The sequence below is a fragment of the Gallus gallus genome, chromosome 4, assembly GCF_016699485.2.
Source record: "Gallus gallus isolate bGalGal1 chromosome 4, bGalGal1.mat.broiler.GRCg7b, whole genome shotgun sequence".
Classification (NCBI taxonomy): Eukaryota; Metazoa; Chordata; class Aves; order Galliformes; family Phasianidae; genus Gallus; species Gallus gallus.
In genome coordinates this window covers 16,517,085-16,539,992 of record NC_052535.1, presented here as the reverse complement: position 1 = coordinate 16,539,992, position 22,908 = coordinate 16,517,085, and the positions used below count along the sequence as shown (strand labels likewise).

General features: G+C 47.4%; 2 protein-coding genes across 2 annotated transcripts; both read left to right on the top strand.

The window, feature by feature from the left end:
- Positions 1-1,664: 1,664 nt before the first annotated feature.
- SLC25A43 (solute carrier family 25 member 43) lies at positions 1,665-19,336 on the top strand. The gene is made up of 5 exons (XM_420343.8): positions 1,665-1,961; positions 3,803-4,044; positions 4,961-5,133; positions 16,284-16,418; positions 17,433-19,336. The coding sequence occupies exons 1-5, from the start codon at positions 1,690-1,692 to the stop codon at positions 17,634-17,636; spliced, it is 1,026 nt and encodes a 341-aa protein (XP_420343.3). The 5' UTR covers positions 1,665-1,689; the 3' UTR covers positions 17,637-19,336.
- Positions 19,337-20,286: 950 nt separating this feature from the next.
- SLC25A5 (solute carrier family 25 member 5) lies at positions 20,287-22,263 on the top strand. Its single transcript, XM_004940843.5, has 4 exons — positions 20,287-20,468; positions 20,585-21,071; positions 21,178-21,318; positions 21,869-22,263. The coding sequence occupies exons 1-4, from the start codon at positions 20,358-20,360 to the stop codon at positions 22,024-22,026; spliced, it is 897 nt and encodes a 298-aa protein (XP_004940900.2). The 5' UTR covers positions 20,287-20,357; the 3' UTR covers positions 22,027-22,263.
- Positions 22,264-22,908: the final 645 nt, after the last annotated feature.

Genomic DNA, 22,908 nt, shown 5'->3' with positions numbered 1-22,908 from the left:
TGAGGAAATACACCACCATGAATAGTGGAGGTCCTGGAAACCATCGATGTGTAGTTTAGCTCCCATACAGACCTGGGAATTGCCTCTTGCATTAGCAGCAGAGCATTTGTGCCAAAAGCAGACAAAGGACATCTTCTTAAACCATTGGGTGGAAGCACAGTAAAGTCCTACCAAGTGTGGCCTCATCAAGGTTTTGGTCTGTTCTGTGACCAGAAGCTGAGCAGAGGGGCCACTCTGAAGCAAGTCACTGCTGTTGCCTGACTGCACAGCCCTCGGGCACTGCCTGCGTCTCCGCTCCCCTCCTGCTCTCTGCCTCCCGTGCTTTTCTTCTGAATCCAGGAAACCGATGTGTAGAAACTTAACAGCAAAGTTTTGTTACTGTTCAGTCAGGCATTCTTTATCAGCAGCACTGGGGATTTTAGAAGCACTGGGGATATTTCCATCATAAGCGCTTCAAAGATCACACAATTTAGAGTCCATTATACCTACGCAGATAGCACATATTTGTCAATTACATGTGAGGCAATTAACATATACACGCCTATGTGAGGTAGTGATTTATGAGGCTTCCAGTCCTCCATTCCATGGTCTCTTCTACCGCCTAGTGTCCTTTTAGCATTGTGACCGTCCAGCTGACAGCCTTTTACTTCATGCAGTGGTCTTCCTCACTTGTCTGCTAGATAAACTTTCTTCATTGACACATGCTCAATAGGAGGATGCCTATTATAAGTAATTGATAGGAACCAAACTCGTAACATTTGCTCACTCAGCACTCGGACATTATTTCTGGACATCTGTTTGTCCTGGGATAGAGAGAATTTTGGCAACCTCTTTTCATGAGATATACTGGGGTGTTAGCCTGTCTTTTAGTGACATATACCGGGGTGTTAGAAGACGAGGAGGGTACAGGGGAGTATCTGGGCATCCCAACCTAATCCCAGAGTGAGACAACTCAGCCTTGTGTGGAGGCCCCGGCTTCATTACTGTGTTTCTTTTGCTGAAGGTCTCTTGTCAAAACACAACAGCCTTACAACATGCAACAACTCTACTTTTTCAAAACAGCCATTTCTAAAAACACATTACAAAATACACTGAGGCCTGTTCCTTCAAATCAATTCCCCCCTTTTCAGTCAGCTCGTGAATACTTGGGCAGAATCTCATATTGCTCACGCTTAATCACTGCTGGCACTGCCCGAACCTTCTGGATTAGTCTCTTAGGTTTATACCAATAGAAACAGTTTGCAATTGTTAATGTTGAAATTATCACCAGTAATGCTAATAATGGACGGATTAACATGTCCAATGTTTTTGACATTGTTGGAAAATACCCTAAAAAGATGTCCCACCAGTGGTGTGCCGTCTCTGCCTCGATTTGCCCTGAGATTCCTTTTAGTTCATTTTCGGTGATTATTGTTTTCACCAGGGATTCGTGTAAGGTTTTGTTACGCTTCTGGATGTATTCTTTAAATGATTTCGTCAGATTCAAAATCTGAATCTACTACCACCGGGCCGCACTGCCCGGCCGGATGTGAGGCGTCCCCGACGAGTCCCCCCCTTCTTTGGTCAGCTGTACCCGGTCTGTTCTGCTCCGCCCGGCCAAGCCGGACCGGGGCGGGCACGGCCAGCGGCACCGCCCTCGCGAAGGCCGCACCCCTCCGGGCCGCGGCGGTGCGGAGGCCCGCGGGGGCCATGGCCACCTGGCGGCGGGACGGGCGGCTGAGCGGCCCGCAGCGGCTGTGCTGTGCGGGGCTGGCGGGCGCGCTGAGCCTCAGCCTGACCGCGCCGCTGGAGCTGCTGACGGTGCTGGCGCAGGTGGGCACCTGGCACTGCGGGCGGGGACTGCTCGGCGCCGGGCGCAGCCTGTGCCGCACCGAGGGCGTGCGGGCCCTGTGGAAGGGGAACCTCACCGCCTGCCTGCGGCTCTGCCCCTACAGCGCGCTGCAGCTCGCCGCCTCCCGCCGGTAAGCGGAGAGGTGGTCCCTGGGCAGGGCCGGGCCGCGCTCGGAGGGAGAGGGGAGCGGGGAGCGGGGCCGGGGGGGGCGCAGTGGCGGCTCTGTGCGCGCGGGCGCTCCGCGGGGCCGCTGCTGGAGTCGTGCGGGTTCCGCGCGCGGTGCGTGCCGGCGGCTCCGGCTGATCCCTTCCGCGCGGGCTGGGTCCGCCCGAAGCGGAGTTGCGTCGCTGCTCACTCATAAGTGGTGTTTTCATCTGTATCAAAAAAAGTAACTAAGTCAGGATTCAGATCTTTCCCCCTATTGCTGTTCAGCTGCCGTTTCGCAGCTCCTATCGTTCTTGAAGGTGATACGCCGCCTTCCTTGCTTTAACGTCTCCGTGTCGGTGCTGACCGCGGAGCAGGTCGCGGGGGGCCCGGCACGGCCCGGCCGTTCTGCCGCTCGCAGCGCTGGGGTTCGTTTCCCGTTCCGTTGCGCTTTTGACGGTGGAGCGCTGCCATCTCTGTCCAGCTGGGCAGCGTCGGCTCACCCACAGCCACCCCTCGTGCGGCTGTGCGCGCAGGAGGCTGAGCTGCCCGGGACTCGGAGGAGAAGGTGTGTGCCCTGTTAGTGCTGCTTGGCTCGGCTCTGCTCTGGGCACGCTCCAGGCACCGGACGGATAGGTGCAGGGATCCGTCAAGCAGTACAGAGTGCAACACACGTGAAACAACGTCAGCTGAGCAAGCAGCGGCTTGTATGGTGTTGTCAGCTGTTTTGCCGTGGATGAACAAAACTCTTCTGGTCCGCTGTTTAGTTCAATTAGCGCTTCAGAGACAGAACAGTAGGTTTCTGTTCTTTCAGCCAAGATTCTCTCGGCTCCCTTTGCTTCCTGCCGCAGCCTCGATGACGCTTCTTCACCGATTTCAAACGCTCCACATACCTGGCAGTGTCCTTCTGTGCACCACAGAGGTGTCGGCTGTAGGCCAGCCTTTGAAAGTGCTTCCGTTTCAGAATTTCCAATTCACATGGAACCTCCTGAGCATGATAGTACTTCGGCATAAGTTTCCCTGTGGGCCCCCCTGTGCCAAGCTAAGCAGCAGAGGCGGGCACGGAGCTTCTCAGAAGGCCCTGTGATGAATGCCTTCTGAGAAAAGCTGGAGACCCATGTCTGATGGACAGCTGATGGCAGAGCTTTTCATGCAGGCAGCTCCTCCATTACAGTGATTTTCAGCCTGTAGATAAGTGGGGGATCCGTTAACAGAAAGGACTTTGGAAGTCTCTTGCCAAGCAAAGAAGTATGGGGGAAATGGTTCCTCGCTGTATCTTTGCAGCTTTTGTTGTTGTTGTTGAATTGGTGCTCTGGACCTCCAGCACAGGACCGCAACTCAAGCTGTGTGCATTCAGTTTGTGCTGGGAACTGCAGTGCAGGTGGAGCTACACAAGCTGCCCCCAGAAAGCTCATTCAGGTACTGGAAGCATCTGATCTCATGAATGCTGCGGGTAAAGCAAATGGCACTTGTGGAGCTGTGTACTCCAGTCTCTGACCTCGCTGTTGACTCCTACTTCTGTGTTTCTGCGTGGGCTCTTGGGCATGTTGTTTTTAGTCCACTTATGTTTTCCATCCCTGTGCTCTGATTCACAGAGACCTGATGCCTGTATGGTGTTAGAGAATACAGGGAGGTCTTGGATTCAATACTTATCAAGGTTTCAAATCCTGCTACTGGAGGAGCTTGTGAGCAGAACAATTACATAGGATTGTATTCTGTGATTCTAATTATATCAAGAACGATCTGCCTTCTTATTTCATGGTGGGTTTTTTTTGTTTGTTTGTTTCTTTTACCATTAATGATATCTCTCTTATGCTTTTACTGTAGACTTGTTATACTTTTCACGGATGAGTTGGGCCATATTTCCCACTGGAGAGCTATCATAGCAGGAAGTCTGGCTGGCATGGTTGCAACTGTTGTGACTTACCCTACTGATTTAATTAAAACCCGGCTTATTGTGCAGAACCGACTGGAACCATCTTATGAAGGAATTCTTCATGCTTTTTACAAAATTTATCATCAAGAAGGACTTCTTGCACTTTACCGTGGTGTTACACCAGCTATATTAGGTAAAATAATCATGGGGAAAATGACCTCATTGCACATTGTTTATTGTAGCTATATCATGTGTTTGCTTGCTCACTTGATTTCAAAACAAATGGCAGTGTTGTTCCATGGAAGGTATGTGGGTTTACAAGGCACAGCAATACTGATCTTTGCTGCTGTTTTATTCCTTCGAATTATGAGCCAAATCGTTGCATTTATGTATGGTTAAGCATTCATCAAAATACTTTCCTTTTGTAGGTGATGTAGTTGTGCTCCGATGCAGGATTGCTCTTGTTTAACTCTTTAAAAAATGTAAGCATGCCACGTCTGTGATTCCTGTCAGGGTTTGTCTCCGTGGCTGCTTAGCGAGACCACTGTGAGCAGCACCGTGTAATCAACATGAAGATTAGTGATAGTGTCTCTTTACGTGAAACAGCTATTTAATTATTTTCTCTCAATAACTTTTTAAAATGCTATTGGACTTAATCTGCTTTTTCACAATGTAATGTTTAAAAAAAGAATTTGTGGTAATAATGTAGAATTGCACTCTGAAATTTAGGAGAGCACAAAGCAAGCATGAGAGGACAGAAGCGTTCCTCATCTGCTTGACAGAAGAGGCAGCTCTGTTTACCCATACAGGTGCTAGGGTTAGTTTGGACCACAGAAGGAGCTTGTTGCAGAATAGCTGACCTGTTGTGAGAGTTGACAACTTGAATATGCAAATATGTACCTCTGTCACCGTGCCTAGATGCTAAACTATGAGGTTTTGATGGAAAACCGGTGGCTAGAAATAAAAGTTTTTCTAAATATTGATCTAATTTGAGCAGTGTGAGAAGTAAGCTGGCAGCAGTTTGTACAGTGTATCTAGGCTGCGTAATGAGAGCTGTTTTCTTAGTGCACAGTGTGCTAACATAAACTTCTGCGTGGTTTGCTTTCTAGGTGCTGTCCCATTTTCTGCGGGCTCATTCTTTGTTTACATCAACCTGGACAAAATCTGGCAAGAACCTATAGTTTGTTTTACTCCTCTTCAGAACTTCATAAATGGCTGTGTAGCAGCTGGTGTAGCACAGACGCTTTCTTTCCCCTTTGAGACTGTCAAGAGGAAGATGCAGGTACAAAGCGCTGATGTTGCTATACTTTGTTAGAGGAGCCTGTTTCAGGAGCTTGGGATGAGAGTAGCCATTACTACCTTGTTTCTCGTACCACATAGGCTGCAGAGGCTCTGGTTTAGGTGGGTTGTATTTTTGTCTTTTCTTTGTTTTTAAGTATCTGAAAAGTCATTGTTTTAAGACTGTTGTTACACTTTGAACGTAGGTTCAAGTATGCCATGGGATTTGTGTTTCCTTTCAGACTCTGTCATTAGCTTTATTACTTCTTCATATAGTTCTGTCAAATTCTCACTGTTCGGAACTGACAAATCTGTCCAATACAGGCATTCCATTCACTTGGTATTAGCTGTGATGAATGAGATTCATGTCATTTCTAGTGTTGGTGTGTCTGCTGTTTGTGCCTGACATACGTACTGGTAATCACAAGAAACTTGCTCAGTGCATATTAAATCTGAAGGATCAGAGCCATCCTGACTCTTCTTTCTGACTCCTTTATGTAGTTAATGGTTGACTTCACACTTGCTCCCATTATCTTACAGCTTCTTTTTCCTGAAAGTTTAGTCATAATGGGTAAAAATCAAACCAAAGGAAAAACCTCACACCCTACAGCTTCTGTGTCATTGCCATAATTCATTTGATGTTGTCATCTTTGTCGTCTTTTCATTAGAGCTTCACCAGTAGAGTGACAGCGAATAGCTGTCATTTTTTGGTGGCTATTTGGATATGGCATATGAATTCCTTCTTTCAGCCCAGTTCATGGAACTGTTAACAGGAGGCTTTTGTGATCTTACCCAAAACAATGTCATTTTGTGTGGCAGCATATAGAATCTCCCTTCCCCCATCCCCTGGTGGTTAAGTCACAAGCTAGCAAAAAGTCATAGAGGCTATGAATTCCCCTCTTCTTCTCCAGGGTTCCCTTTTTCAGATGCAGCTTAGATCTGGTATCACAGAAGCATTCAGTGCCCTCTTTCCACCTTTTAAAAAAGGACTTCAGAAGTGTCTTTTTTGAGACCAGCTCATGTAGCTGATGTGTGCAAAAGGTAAACTTTAAGCTGAGCCCTTTCATCAAGTATCTCATAAAACATCTCAGATAAGAAGCAGGTTCTTGACACAGGTTATTTTTTCAGTTGTGTAAATGGGTCTACGAAAATCGGTTGCTTTCTACAACTCTTATTTTTCTCTTAGTCCTCGGGTTCACAGCATTATTGTTGTCTGAAGATTAAAGAAAGCTTGTAATGCACTGTTTGCCTTTTAATCTTTTTCTATTGATGTGTCAGTTACTTAAACGTTCAGTTATTTGGTTTTTGTAATCAGTTCAGAAGTAAGTTCTGGGAGCGAATGGTGTGGTGCTGTGTCCAGCGTTGTCTCAATAGGCAAGGGGGGACATCGTTCATCTTGTTGCCACTAGGCTGTGCTCTTCTGCCAGTGGGATGCTTAGAACGCCTGACATTTCCAGAATAAGGAATTGGATTAACTTCCTAAATAAGTAGGAAATGGGTATGTTAAAAATGTGTCTGAAGCAAATAAGTGCTCAGTGACAGAGTTTTTTCTTCATAGATATGTTGCAACAACTGAATACTGATTTCCTAAGCTTAGAGAGGCAACACCTGTCCAGCAGTTTATTCTGACAGCATGGGAGAATGCAGCTGTCTGGATGTGACAGCCCATAACCCATCTGGTACTGGAAGTGACTCACGTAGGCCTGTGTGGAAATGAGATCTTTTGAAAACCACGCCCAAGCTGATATGAAACACGGTATGGATCTCGTGTAACGTGATCCAAGAAGTGTTCTTCATGGTTAGCATCAGGGTGTTGCTCTGTCTTGCAAGGGTCAGCTCTTCCGTGTGTATGCTTGCTGGTCTGCTCAGCCTGAAGGGTGATGGTCAGAAGACAGGAACGATCAGAGTGGCACCAGAATGAGTATCATGCAAAGGGGCACGGGAAAGGAGAGAATAAAGCAGGGAGAAACAGAGCTTCAAGGCATTTCAGCATTCCATAGAGAACAGGGGAACACATATCTCTGAGTTCTTGTTTTCTTCAGCCATTTTATTCTGCTCAGCTTCCGTTCAGCAATTCCATTTTCTAGCTGATAAAAAGAGGGGTGTCCCAAAGCCTTTAGCCACCGTTGAACCTCATATGAGTGTCCTGCTTGGTTTTGAAGCCATAAACACTAGTTTTGTGCATGGAGAGGAACCCTGCATGTTGTAGAGGTCCTTATCAGACAAAGGCAGCATGTAGCCAAAGACAACTTCCAGTGAACCCATTGGTGATGCAGAAGCAGGGAGTTACAAGGTAGTCTCAGGAGCTTCAGAAACTAGGCTGTCTTCTCTGATACTGTCACTGAGCACAAACCTGAGCCCAAAACATGCAGTTCAGATCTTTACCTGACATGCTAGGCAGTCTTGGAAGAATTGGCTCCATCTGTCTCCTTGTCTAGAAAAGCATCTAAAAAACGATTGTCTACAAAGATGCACATTGCTATGAGAGGAAGCATAAATACTATTTCTAGTCTCTGTTGTAATCATTTTGTTTCATCTTTTCTCATTTTACGCATCTGACTCCTACAGTCCTTATGTCAGCAGCTTCTGTCACGGGCATCTGTGGGAGCAGGATCAGCCTGTCAGTGAACAGTTCTCCCTCTTTGCTTTGGTGATGACTTATGATGTCAGATTTTCTCTGTAACCATGGTTTCTTCCTTCTCTGCTGCTAGAATTATCTTTATTATGTTTTTTTTTTTTTTTCCAAAGATGCTTTGTTTGGTAAATGAACTTGAATGACTTAATTGAGACCTTAATTAATGTGGTTGAGTCTTACTGAATGTGAGCGCTCTTTGTTGTGACTGTCCTAATTTTATTCCTTTGTCTTCCTTTTTTCACTTTGCTCCTGATTGGCATGTTAGAGAATTAAGAGGTACTGTATGCATGTTTCAGCATGGACATACGGCTGTTGTTGTGCATCTGTAGAGGGAGAATATGGAAGAAGAGGGTTGTTCAGAGGGACATTCTACATTAAATACTTTCCTGACTCACTTACGCTTTCTCAGCTTCTGACCAAAAACTTGTGATCTGTGTATCCTTCTGACTGTTATTCTTGCCTTTTCTTTCTCATCTCACAGTATCTAAGTGCTATTCAGTTTTACCTTGTCAGCTTATTTAAGTGCATACAAGAAAACTTTTAAGCCTGGAAATACCTGCCTGTAAAGGAGCCTGTGTCTAAGGGAGGCACTGGTAATATCCTTCTCCTTTCCCACATCATCTTTTTGTCTGTGATGACGTTCTGGAGTGCATAGTACACTGAGCTCTGGTATTTCAGCCAAGAAGGTTGGGTTTAGAGCTCTTTACATGCCATACAGAATATTATTAATAGACTGACAGCAGCCCTATGCTATGTGCAGAGCTGAGTATCTGTAAACATGCTAGAGGGCCATGCAAACCTAATACTCAAGTCTGGCCTTTCCCTCTCTGTATGTGGCCTCGATGGTAGGCTCAGCTGCCCCTGGCTGGCACTTCTCAGCTTTCACTCCACTTTGACATGTGACTTGGGTGGTTTGGGGAGGCAAAATGCACAAGGATGGCCCTAAAGTCTCACAGATCATCAACTGTTACAGGTACCTCTCACCTGCTTATGTGAACAAACTTTGCATGCGTTGCAGAAGTTCTGTCCTGTGCTCATATTTTGCTGGTATTGTTTATTTTAATTTCTTTCACTAAAAGTTGTCTGAACTCTTTTTCTAGTCGATGTTACTCAGGGACAGGCATCAAACTCTTATAAAATAAACATACTTACACTATACTACAGGATTTGGCACGTTTTTGGTGTTGACTGCATAGCGTCCTTAAGTTTTGAGGACATCTCTCACGGTAAGGCATTGTTCAATATGTCTGATTCTCCTGTTTTAAAATCCAGGCTTTGAATTCCTTCTGCTGCTGTAAACAAACAGCTTTGTTGTTCTTGGTTAGTATAGAGTGCTGCCATGCATCACTCATGAAGTGGCCTCTGTTCAGTGACAGAAGTAAATCAGTCAGACCTTGGCTGCTTGTAAATCTGCAGCATAGCATGGGAAGCAAGGTTGTCAGTGGTTTGGGGTTTTTTTGGTGGTTTTTTTTTGGTCCTTTGGAATACAGGATGCTCTGCAAGTGTGAAATTTGTTGTAAATGACGTAAATGCTTTGAGTTCTTCATAACCTAAAGAATCAGTGGTGCTGGCATGGCAGCCTCAGGAAGCATGCAAGCTGCAGTATCCCCGCTGTGTGTGAGATCTGTGGTGCTCTCAGATGGGAATATGTTATTGGAGCCATGACCTGGTTTAAAAATAAAAAGTGCCTTTTGGGTCATGTGGTTCACATGACATCTCAGAAGCATACGTGCTGTGAGACTTTGTGCAGGGAGACCATGTGGTAGTGAACTGCACAGGAGCCCGAGTCTTGAAAATGTTCAGAGATGGATCCATTTGGCCACGAAGTGGAGCAAATTCCGTAGTGCGTGAGACAGCAAGGAGCAATATTGCCATTTCAAGTTATGATTTCCTGTCGAAGTAAGGCTTACGTGGTTCCTAGCTGTTGGTCCTTGCCCCTGGTAACTTTTGATCCTGCTGTCTGATTTCAACTCAGCAGAGGTTTCAGTGATACTAATTTCCTTCAAATTGTGTGAAAGCGAGTGCACAGATAGAAATCAAATTCCAAAAATATTCTACCTGAGGGGGAAGTGGCAGTATGAATTCCTGCCTTTCTTACCTTCTCCCCACGATCTCATGCTCCCCTTCCCCTTGCTGCCAGGGTTCAGTACCACGTGTTCTGGGTGTTACTTCAACTTAAGACCTGCCTGGCTCCTCTGTTAACCAACAGTTAATAAAAATCAGATTCTGGTTTTGGTAAAATCCCTTCGGTTGTCCCTATGTCCTTCTACCCCTATGCCTAATTGCTTTCAGCCTCCAGCATTTTTATTGTTTTGGTGTTGTAACGAAGATATTTCATAGCGCTGTCTCTGAGGGTATTGCAGGGTTAGTGCCCTGCTGTTTTGGGAAGTGCTGGTTGGAATACACAGCAGGATGGTACCTGAGAACAGCTACATGAGAGCACTGTGGGCCTTGCATTCTGTAACAGCTTCAGGTAGCTCTTGTACATCTGAACTAACCTCCGGCATGTTTCTCTCCAATCCTCAGGCTTCCCTAAGACAGAAATGCAGGGCCTGGCTGCCTGTGAAGCCGAAACGCTGAATAGTGCCAGTGGAAAAACTGGATAAGACAGGGGAAATGGTAAATAAGGTTTAGAAGTAGAACTGTGCTGATGTAACATCCAGGTCTGCCTTGGGTCAGTCTGCTGCTGCTGTGGGTCTTTAACACTGTTCATCTGGGGAGCTATGCTGTGCTAATACTTACTCCAAGCTGGATTACAACAGGAGCTTAGCAGTGCAGTGCAGTGGTCTTCCAGAAGGAAGCAGGAAAGCACGCTGTACCCAGCTGCTTGTGGGAGGAAGACAGGGTTAGAGCATGCTGTGGCTACTATGGCCCCATCACTCTCAGCACGGAGATGGCCATGTCTCCAGAGCAACAGCCACCGCTCTTACCTCTAACATGAGTGCCATGTATTGGTTTGTGACATGTCTGTGCTTGGAATGATGCAGGAGCTAAAACTTTGTGGATACTCCTTTTTTATATCTGATTTATTCTGATACAGTGTTGTTCTGTACCTCACCCACATAATGGCCAATGAGAATACATCCACTGTAAAGCCCCAATCCTTTAGAAACATTAATTCTCTCCTGAATTCCTACAAAGGCAGAGGGAAATGTGGGAGCTCATTTTGCTTTTTGCTGTGTGCTGCATAGAAACAAGCTAGCCTGCCTGCAGGTTTATGCCATTTAGAAAATCACTGCTCATGTACATGAAATTTGTACTCCTATTTGTAAGGCTTGAGCTGAATCATCACCACGCATTTGAAATAACCCCAAAGCCTCCATCCAAGGAGTTTACACTGCCACCTTTAGGAAAAAGAGCTCTGTATTCTTTATCTTTCTTTGTAGCACAAGTGTTAAGAGCAGGGGAAGCTCGCATCCAGTAGCAAGGAAGGGATTCTGCAACAGAGCACAGAGCCTCAGGATACAACAGGCTTGGCAGTGGTGTATTTAAAGCTGGGGCAAACTCTTTCGAGCAAACAGTAAACTGTTTTGCACCCTCGGTGCCAATAATTTCAGTAAGGCAGAGAGATTTGGCCCCTGTTCAGGTTGCAGAGGAAAGGACAACATGTTCTTAGAGTGCAGGAAGCTGTCAGTCAGCTGCTTTGCTGTGATATGCTGGAAACGATTGCTTCCTCCTAGCTGGTCACTGTTTGCCTTATTGCATGCCTGAGGACCTTCACTGGGCTTTATATTCCGGTGCAGGGGTAAGTCAGTATTACTAGACCAACAGCACAGAAAAGACTGTCACACCCAGGTAAGGCTGTCTTTCAGGAAGGGAGATTGGCTTGCCTGGTACTTTACATTTTTTCCCCAGTATTAATACTTGTTCACATCTCAGTTATCTCTTATTTCAGTTGTTTCTGATAAGCATTCAGTCTTCGCTTGGGTGAAGTTTCTGTTGACTGTAGTAGCATTAGCCTGAATGAAAACTGCCATATTTGTCCTTCAGTTTCCTTTGAACTGCAATTACACTTGCCTCTTGCAAGTGTCCTCATTAATGCAGGCTGCAAACACAAAGACTTCTTATTTTAGCTTCCAGATTAAGAGCATGAACTTGTGTGCTGTGTTATAAAATGCTGTCCTGTCTTTTTGAGTTTCTTTTGGTAATGGGACAAAAGTGTAGGACTCCAAATCTTTTGAAAATGTGTAAGTAACAAAAATTTTTACTATATCTGCCATCAGAATAGCATACCTCCAGTGGTAGCTATAGTCCTGCATAGTACTGCTGTAGGATGTAATGGTACTGCTATAGTGTGCCATCAGTACTGCACTGTCAAAAGGGAAAAAAACAAACAAACCAGCTTTGTACCAGTGAAGTTTTTAGAAACAGAAAGAGGAAGGGGGAAAGTATGTTAAATAAAAGAGAAGTATTTCCAAATAATCACTTTTAACTTGTAAATTCAGATAGTGGCAAACCAAATAGTCCTGAGCCACGCATGGGAACGTTGTATCTGTAAGGGGAGGGAGGGGAACTCGTGCCTGCATTCTGCTTTGTCCCTCTCTTGCTGCTGAGAGCCTTAGGAAGATTAAAATGGTTGCTCTTTGGGTGGCACAGGTCTCACTGCAGCTGCAGTGGACTGTATCAGCGGTTCAGTGCTAAGAGGAATAGGAAGTAGGGGGCTGGGGTAGCTCATGGAGGTAGAAATCTTGAGAAAGGTGTGTGAGGTTAGTTCCCAATGTGGGTGTTGTTCTGGCACCCAGCTCACGCTGCTGGCGGTGGGACAGATGGGACCTGAGAAGTCTGTAGGTAACCATTAAATTTAACCACAGTTTTGTCACAGAGCTTCCCCCTTATTTATATGGTTTTTTTATATTAAAAAATGTTATCCCAAGTGCAGGTTGAAGGGTCTTTTCATGCACGCCTCTGGCTCATGGGTTGTCAAAGCAGAACAGGCTTCTATCTTTGACATGGGACACAGTGACTGCTTAGACTTGGAGGCCTCTGGATAGTGAAAGACCCTGCTTTTGAGAGCAGATAGAGCCAACTGTGCACTAAATGTGTTTTAATCGCTAGTACAACCCAGCATCCATCAGTGTAACAGGATGAGTGGCTTAGCTCTGTTAACGCTCTGCCCAACACCTGAACGCTCTGCTATCAGTGCAGTGAGCTGTACAGTGTCTCCTACCTTCTGCAGTACGAGACAGCCATACCTGGATTAGAATGAAGTCTTTAAAAGTATTGGTAACAAAAAGCTCTCCGTTTGGCTGCCCACAGTGCCAAGTGGTATCAGAAGAGGGAAGGAAGCCACTTTGAGGTGCCTGATTTGAAATGTCTCTGTCACAAAGCTGATCTTTTTGGAATGAGATTTTTCTTGATGTGTAGGTGACAGTAGGTTTCTGAGAAAAGGTGGAGAAACTCGTCTGATCTGTTTGGTTACTTTGCTTTTCCTGCTCTGGTGCCATGGGGTGGTTGCGAGGATTGTACTGTACTGACATGCTTTAGGTGCTACAGAACCACCCAAAACTCACAGCCATCTTTTATTTATTATTTTTTTTTCCATTAAAAACAGCAGCAAATGAAACATCCTCCACCCTCCCCCCCTGTTTTTTTGTCTTTTTTTATTACATTCTGAGTTTATTTAGCTGTGCTCCAGAATACTGAATCCTTACCTGTGCACTAATGTAACTTCTAAAAAGATTTTCTTTTGCAGTAGATGACTGCAATTCTGTGGACAACTGCTGCTTACATACTGTGTCTGTGGTCTTAGAAACACACTGCTCCCATAAAGCAGGAAGCCTGGCAAAGCATGCTTTGCCCCACGGCCTGAAATCTTGAAAATGGCTGTAACCATAGTGAATGTGACTCTAAGCAATCTTTCAGTAAATCTCTTAAGAGGTCACAGTCTGTGGGCAAATCAGAAACCAGAGGCTTTGACTTACCTGATTCTTTTTAACTGTGTTCTGGTTGTGTGTGCTGCACACAGATCCTTACTGAATGCTGGCATTGGTGTTGTGGGCAGGAGTACTATCATCAAAATCAATCTACATATGCATTTGCTCTGTATACAGTAACTAAGGGGATTAAGTTAAACTCCTGCAGTTAATTCTGGCAGGTCATGCCCTGCCTACCACAAAAGGACTTAGAAAGGAAGGAAGGTCCACGTCAGTAGCATTCCTGCTTTCCTGAAGCCTTTCAGAAAGTTGTTCCCCTTCACGGTGTTGCTGCCTGTACCTTCCTTTACCACAAAAGCTCCCGGACGCTGGCTCATGGGCCAGAAAAAAGAACAGGATTTTGATTTTTAGCCCTCCTATGACCACTGTTGCATTATTAAGGATATCTTCATCATTTGGGCACTCATCTAAGCATTTCTGGTGGTAATGTTACCATTCTTAGTGGAACTGGTCCCTGAAATCTCAGTTGCAGCACTCAGCATCTTCTACAGTAGCGTCATGGAAGTCTTCGTAGAGCAGTTTCTCAATTATTGTCTTTCTCTCTGTGGGATTTAGCTACTGCTTTTTAAACCCTTATTACCCCTGAAGTGAAAAAGCCAAGCAGACAGCTTCTGTGTAGCAAGGGAGCAGAAGTGAACACGTGCATGACCCTTGGCTACCAGAGTAGGTAGCTCTGTCACCTTGATCTTTCTGTAAAAGCAGGGCTGGTAATACCGTAAAGTCCTGTCAGTTAAATCCCATCACGTCTGCTTCTCTGAGCCATAAACCAATAGGCTGTGGGAACTTGCATCAGAGGCGGGAATTACAGACACAGTGATAGCGCCATGGAATGGGAAAGGCCAATGTAGACACAAAGGGGATAAGCGATGAGAGCAGTTCAACTGCTGTTTCCCCAGGAATGTGATTCCTCTCTTGCAGATTAGGTGTACGCTGTTGAAAAAATCGGAGAGCAACAAATGCTTCTGCTTCCTTTTGCTTCAAGTGTAAAAGACCACAGATTAATCCTCAGCCCTACTTGTGTCTGGGATGAAAGAGCCAGGATGTGACCAAGGAGAGCCAGAAGCCACCAGATAAGGATGTAGTGGAAGCATGTTGCCTGCTCTCTTAGTGCAGACAGCTGCTTTCCTAAAATCACCTCCCAAAGTCCTATCAGAACAAATGGTGTATTTTCACCTGTAACATGCTGTCAGGAGCATTTCACATGCATTTCAATTGTGTACAAAAATATGGGGGGATAAAAGAGAAGTCTAAAGAAGGAATGTGCAGTTTGTGGGGGAAGCCATGTGGTTTTGGTTTGTTTGGATTTTTTTTGTTTTGTTTTGTTGTTTTTTTTTCATTTGCTTCTAAAGTTTAGCTGTAGACTTGCCAGCAATGCAACAGGATATCATAACCTTTAAACCATTTGATTAGCAGCTTCTCTGGTATATGTGGAGCGTGAGTCTTGATCCGTTTTCACTTCTACCATCTAAGTTGCCAAGTATTTGAAATACTATAGCTCAGGCATGTAGAAAATGTCATCACCACTTGTCAGTTAACAAGAGACTTGTCATCACAGGGTTAGTGACTCTGAGAAGCTGTGGGTTAGTTTGACCAAGCAAGGAAGAAATGCTGTATCGTGCGGTGTTTCAACTAAAAGAGAAGATAAAATATCCATATTCACCAGCCAATTAGCAGTACTTCTCCTGTTCTTATCAAACTTCTGCCCTGTGATGATCAGCTGTATGTACCAATCATCAAGTTGTATCCTGGGGTCCCCTCACGCTCCTGACTGAGAGCTGTTACTTGATGTGGGTATAAGCGAGACCCTGATGTGCCAATGTAGAACAAACCCACGGCTTGCTGCATGTGCACAGATGGGTGAGGATGGGATTATTCGAGGTCAGGTTGTCCTGTCTGTGCTAACACAGTGGGAGATTAATGAAGGAAGGATTTTGCTGTTAAAAATGACACACTACACTTCCTCCATGTGAACCAAGACAGTCTACGCTGCAGTTGGAAATGTAGCATCAGCCCAGCAGGATGTTCCCAAGCTGACACTAACTGATTTGGATGAATGGAGCACGTAGCAAAGATACCGGAGCACAGGCACCTGCTGCTTGCCTGCAGCCCTCAGTGGGCTTGTACAGCCTGTGCTGAGATGTGACGTTCCGTCTGTGCCGTTGCTCCTCAGTGCGTAGTGCAGTTTGCTCTTCTCATTGCAGTGTAAACATGGCCTGAGCAGGCAGAGTCAAGGCAGCGCACTCCTGTTTTATCAGACTTACAGGAAGGTTTGGTGGTGTCCGGGGCCAACCCCGGGCTTCCTGCCCGCTGGTGCTCCGCTGCCAGGGTTCTGAAATGCCTCTCCCAGATGTGAGCATTGACATGGCGCAAAAGGAAGTCCTGGTGGAAATTACTGCTCCCTTTCATACCCCTCAGAGAGCAAAATCACTCTCTGTTGAGTTTGTGAAGGCAAAATAGTTGATACTTCTTGGTTAACAGAAGAATCCAGATCAGTCTGTTCCTTACCAGAATGGAGAAGATATTTATTTTTCGTTATGCCAGTTTTCCTCTGCTTGCTGTGAACCCCTCTGGATGTGTCTTGAACAGGCGCAGAGTCCGTGGCTCCCTCACTGCGGCACAGTGGATGTCCATTTCACGGGCATGGCTGACTGTTTTCGGCAAACCATGAAGAACAAAGGCGTGCTCGGACTTTGGAGTGGCCTCACACCCAGCCTGCTCAAGGTGAGCTTTTGTTTTCATCACTGAGCTAAGGTGCGCTCTTGCATAATTGAAGTTATAAAGCATGCGGCATCCCTCCATACTTATTAGTGGCTTATAGATGACAAAGGCAATCACAGGGCAGGTATAACCTCAGGCAGGTTATAAGCCAGCTTTGGATTACAGGTTTGGTTGTATTTCTTTAGGTGTGAGTTCAGCTTGTATATTCTTTCAAGTTCATTTGAATGCCCTCAGGAAAGGGAGTGTTTCTAACACACAATCCAGAGTAAGGATGGGGGACAGCAAGTGATGCACTTAAAGCAGCTAACCAAGTTCTGCTTTTCATCTGAGCTCCAGTAATTTGACAGATTGTACATAGCTATAACAAAAACAGCTCTTGTATTAACCACTTCCACAGAAGTCAAAAGCTGCATTTTGCAGTGAGCTATTAGTACAAGCATATCAGTTACCGCAGCCCTTACAGAGTTGAAAGCACGAAATAAATTGTGGCAGTTTAAATATAAGATTAATTATTTAGTTTAGATATTTTACATTTTACAGTGCCGCATTGAGGATTACCTGTACAGGATGCTACTGGTCAGCTGTTGAGTGGTAACTGAGCGTGACTAATAGTGATGGCCTGGCTATGGCTGGCCCTGCCTTGGCTCATATAAAGGCATGTAGCACCAGGGAAAAAGAAAGTTGTTCAGTCGTTCTGCTTTATGGAGAATAAAGTCCATGTTTCCTATTAGGATTTGCTGAGGTTGCTTAGGATTTGCTTAGATATTTTAGTAGTTGTGATAACCTACAGGCTAGCACAAACCTTGTGTAGAATTAGCTGTGTCCTGGTAACAAACTCCTCAGCGTGATGCAGCTGCTAGCTGAGTCTGAGGAGACACTGACTTCACGTAAATGAGCACAGTTGTATTAGCAGATCACATCAAACCTGAAATGCTAGAAGTTTCCCTTTATAAACACATCTGAGAATACCATTCCTGAGTATAACACGCTGCTTTTTTTTTTTTTTTTTAATGTCAGATTGTTCCATACTTTGGTGTTATGTTCAGCACCTTCGAATTCTGCAAGCGGGTCTGTCTGTACAGAAATGGTTATATTGAATCTCCTTTAAGTTACAAGCTGACTCCTGGGGTGGATCAGAGTTTACTGCCACAAGAACTGAGAGAATTAAAGCACCTCCGAAGAGAAAACTTTGAGCCAAGGAAATCAGCTGTTGAAAACTGACGTGAGAGCATCCATTGGAGAAGCCTTTTCTTCAGAAACTTTGCAAGAAAGGCATGCTGAACCGCAGGTACCAGCATCTCAGCAAGTTGCGTGGCTTTAGTGCAGAGACTACAGGATGCAGGGGATGAATAAACCTTTTATCTCATTTGCTGAATGGATGCAAACAATAAGAATAATAAGCGTGCACCAAGGAGGAGGAGAGATGCAACTAGTCTGAACACACTGGATGCTATTGCAACTTGAACTGGTGCTATGCTAGGTGCTTCTCAGTGCTGGATAGCCACTTTAAGATAAACCACTTGCAGAGAGAATGAAAACTGAGATAAGTACAAATTGCATCTTCAAAACGTTAAGAAAGCTCAAATTGGATTTTTTTAAAGTAACTTGTGGTAAGAAGTCATCAGAAAATGGTAAGCAGATTAGATAGACAACATGCAAGCGTTTCTACAGGAATCTCCTCTTTAGTGATAATGTGTGGTTGTGGTGTTCTGTGGATGCAGAATTAGCCTCAGCTCATTCACACTCCAGAATCCACTCTTTCATTTTTGAGACTTACTTGAGAATAATAATTTTGTACTCATCTTTGGCATAGCAATGAAAATATGCTGCTGCAATTATGTTTTTGCTAATAGACTGTAATACACTGGAATGACAATGTTCTCAACTAAGGTGCTTACTGGGAATCTTTCTCCCTTTCTCCCGTGTACATGAGTTATTTCAGGCTTAGGAAAAAAGTTTTCCTGAAAATCTCTACCTAAAATATCTACGGAAAAATGCAGTCCTTAAGTTTGTCAGCCATTTCAGAGCCACGAGCCTTACGATGTTATTCAGTATTCTTGAAGTTCTATTTTTATGCTAAACTACTACTCAGTCCTTGTGCACATACCCTTGTGCTGCTCAGAACTTGCCTGCAGAAGAGCACCGTATACATGTCCTCTCACTTTCCCTCTTGAACTTCAGCAGTCCAGGACCCACAGCACTTCCTTAGGTTGGTACTCAGCACAACCTCCAGGTTCTCGCTGGTGCCACTGCAGTTAGTAGGCCTCTCACCAGGCTAGGGCCCTTTCAGGCAATGTAGTACCATTACCTGAGATGACTGTAAGACCTGCCTTGCACCTGACTCTTAACATTGATGTACCCTGCAGCTGAGGTCTTGTGCTATCTCCAGTAATGGGCTTGCTGTATACTGCTATGATGGCTGATCTTCTCAGAGAGAAGCACAGATGTTGATAGCAAAACTCAAGATGGTAGGGAGCAGTCCTTGTGGCTTGTGAGTCACGTGGAGGCTGTAAGAATTTCTGGCCCTCTCATCAATCTGCCTACCGAAGGTGTTTCTCTGTGCCTCAGTTTCCCTATCTCTGCACAGTGTCGATAACAATATACTGATGTTTATCTGATGTGTATGAATAAGGAAAACGACTTGTGAGCAAGTTGGGGAAGAACTGATTTCTGAACAACGCTTTTACTTGTTCAAAGCATACCATGTGGATTTTTTGTGTTTATTTTTACTGACGTTGTATTTCTAAATAGATGTTAAAGATTGAATGATAGGTGCATATAAATATTCGCTCACCTCTTCAAACCTCACGAGAGTCAAGTGAGTCAAAAGGGTACCTCTAACTTGTTTGCGATATACCACTGGCACCTCTGTATTACGGTTTATTCCTGAGGCCTATAAACCATTCATTAACTTTGTATCAGCCAAGCCTCTCCATTGTGTAATTGCATCTACTTAGAAGGAAGAGCTGGGGAACTGCCGGCTGGTGAGTCTGAGCAAGCATGGATTATGTCCTGCTGTAAGAGATGGTAAGGCACGTGCAAGATGAGGTTGGCCTCTCCTATGAAGGAAGGCTGAGGGAGCTGGGTTTGTTGAGAAGAGAGGGCTCTGGGGAGACCTCATTGCAGCCTTACAGTGCTTGAGAGGAGCTGACAGTGATAGGACGAAGGGCTTTAAACTACAGGAGGAGAAATTGCGGCCAGATGTCAGAAAGAACTTTATGCAGGGCCTGGCACTGCTGCCCAGAGCTGCGGGCCCAACCCCTGGAGGTGCCCACGGCCGGACTGGGTGGGCCCGGGCAGCCCGAGCTGGTGGGGCATCCAGCTAACCCTATGGCCGGGGTTGGCGCTGGGGGAGCTTTAAGGCCGTGCTGTGATTCTGTGAGAAATCCCTCCGACATGTAACAAAACTATTTCACGGAGCACTCCACCGCCCTCCTTCCACACTGCGCTGTAATGTGGTGCGTGGGAACGGGGACGGAGATCCCGGAGCAGCACTGAGCTATGCTGTGCGCGCCGTGTGGCGGCAGCGTGTGCGTGGCTGCCCGCCCGCCCGCAGCTCGGCCCGCCGCCGTGCCCGGGGCTTTGTGACACTCCGAGCGGGGCGCCGCGGGTGTCGATGCGGCGGGAGCTCTCCGAGAGCGTCTCTCGGCCCGAGGACGGCGCCGTCCGGCCCAGGGGTTCGGCGGGCTCCCGGCCCGGCTCCCGCCCCTCCGCGCCGCTCGCTGCCCCAAAGCCCCGCCCCGCTGCGGCGGCCCCGCCCCCTCCCGCAGCCAATGGGCGGGTGGAACGCGGCGGCGCGTTGCCGTGGCGCGCCCCCGCCCGCGTGTCCGCCGCCGCCCCTATATAAGGCGGCCATTTCGGCCCCGCGCCCGCCTCGCTGCCGCAGCGCCGCCTCCCTTCGGCTTCCGCCCGGCCTCGCCTCGTCGCCTCCCGCCTCCCGCCATGGCCGACGCGGCCGTGTCCTTTCTCAAGGATTTCCTCGCCGGGGGGGTGGCGGCCGCCATCTCCAAGACCGCCGTCGCCCCCATCGAGCGGGTGAAGCTGCTGCTGCAGGTGAGCGGCGGGACGGGGGCGGCGGGCGTTCCAAGGTCGCCGCAAGGAGAGGGGGGCGGCGGCGGGGGGGCGGGCGGCCGCGCGGAGCGGCGCTGACGGCGCCGCGGGCCTCGCAGGTGCAGCACGCCAGCAAGCAGATCGCCGCCGACAAGCAGTACAAGGGCATCATCGACTGCGTGGTGCGCATCCCGCGCGAGCAGGGCGTCCTCTCCTTCTGGCGCGGCAACCTGGCCAACGTGATCCGGTACTTCCCCACCCAAGCGCTCAACTTCGCCTTCAAGGACAAGTACAAGCAGATCTTCCTGGGCGGCGTGGACAAGCGCACCCAGTTCTGGCGGTACTTCGCCGGTAACCTGGCGTCCGGCGGCGCGGCCGGCGCTACCTCGCTCTGCTTCGTGTACCCCCTCGACTTCGCCCGAACCCGCCTGGCAGCCGACGTGGGCAAAGCCGGGGCCGACCGCGAGTTCAGCGGCCTCGGTGACTGCCTGGTGAAAATCTTCCGCTCGGATGGCCTCAGGGGGCTGTACCAGGGCTTCAACGTGTCCGTCCAGGGCATCATCATCTACAGAGCCGCCTACTTCGGCATCTACGACACCGCGAAGGGTAGGTGGGGCGGCACGGCGCTCCCGCGGAGGTGCCGGCCCGCAGCCGTGCGCTGAGCGTGCCGGCGGCTCGCCCGCCGCTCTCACGCAGAACCTCTCTCCCGCAGGAATGCTCCCTGACCCAAAGAACACCCACATCGTGGTCAGCTGGATGATTGCTCAGACGGTCACCGCGGTCGCAGGTCTGACCTCCTATCCCTTCGATACCGTTCGGCGCCGCATGATGATGCAGTCCGGCCGTAAAGGAAGTAAGTCGCCCCGTCCCCCCTTGCGTTAGGAGCTGGTGGGCGTCCCCGAATCAACCAGCAGCTGACAGCGGTCTGAGCTGGGGGCAGGAGTGTGCCGCCTTTCACCAAGGCCTTTAAGTTCCTTCTTCTGTAAACTCGCAGAAGCAGATGTCGGGTGGGGAGCAAACAGATTGGCCTCTCCCTGTGGGGGGAACACGCAAGTTGGGTTTGTTCGGTAGGTAGGAATGGCAGAGGTTGCCCAAGGGCGTTGCAAACTGATGTCTCTGGGCTAAGAAGGGATGTTCCTCAGTGCAGGCACAGCCTGGCTGACCGTGCAGTAGCTTTTGGGTCTGGAAGTGTTGGTGTCTAGCAAATAGTAGCTGCCTTCTGCTCCAGCTGGTCCTTCCAGTGTCTCCTGAGGGTAACACAGGCCTGGGTGATCCCATCCTCCAGAAGTAAGTCAACAAATGGGTACTTGAGGTTGTAAAGCAGGCAGAATACGTTAGGCCGTTTCTGACCTGGATTTTGGGGGTCGTAGGCACCAGGTTTCTAACGCTGTCTGTTCCCACAGCTGACATAATGTACAGCGGCACTATTGACTGCTGGAGGAAGATTGCCCGGGATGAGGGCTCCAAGGCGTTTTTCAAAGGTGCATGGTCGAATGTGCTCCGAGGAATGGGTGGTGCTTTCGTCTTAGTGCTGTATGACGAAATTAAGAAGTACACATAAATTATTTCTTGTTCTGAACTGGCATGTTGTAATATGTTATCTATGGCCATTCATGGACTTGTATGAAAACTGTCTAGTTACTAACAGTAACGGATGATATTTATACAGGTTGGCATGGGGCAGGGACCACCTCCTGCCCCATCTTTATCAAATCATTCCCACTGCTGGGACTCAAACGTGGTTTCTATTTCAGTCACTCCTGTTCAAAGAGTACGAAGAAATAAAAATCTGACGCCAGCTTTCCTCGTCTCGTGGTTGTTCTCATAGCAGCTGCAGTGTGAGGGGCTGGGGACCTCTGTGCAGTGACTGTAGAGGGGGAAGACAAAGCCCCGCATGACTGCGGGCTCCAGCACGTGGATACAGTGCTGCCTGCCGAGAGAAAGTGTTTCCTCCCTGGTGGAGGTCAGCAGTGAGTGCTGGTAGTAACTAAAGGGCATGCACTGGCCCTGTGCCACCAGTCCTGCCTTGGGGCTGTGTGCTTCCTGGGGCTGATGAAAGCTTTTTTTTTTGAAAATGCCAAGTGCCAGAACCTTTTCCTGCAAAGCACAAACTGGACTAAACATCTGGGAGACCAGAGGAATGTCTAAAGGAGTATCCACAGCAGTCTGGAAGAGCAGAGCTGGCATCACATGTTCTGGCTTAGAAACTGAACTCCCTACTTGGGCATGTTAAAACCCAGCCAGAGAAAATAAGTGTGGGTAATTGCTGCTCTTTCTGCGAAGCCCCTGGCTAGACTTGCCCTTGCATGGAGGTGCTGCTGGGTTGAAGTAAGTCGATGCCTGTGTACCTGCTGGGCCTGCCCGGCTGGGAGCCAGCTCTGCAGGCCCATTGCCTGCTTACCCTCTGAGAGCTAAGCTTCTCCCAGTCTCAAATTTGGGGGAA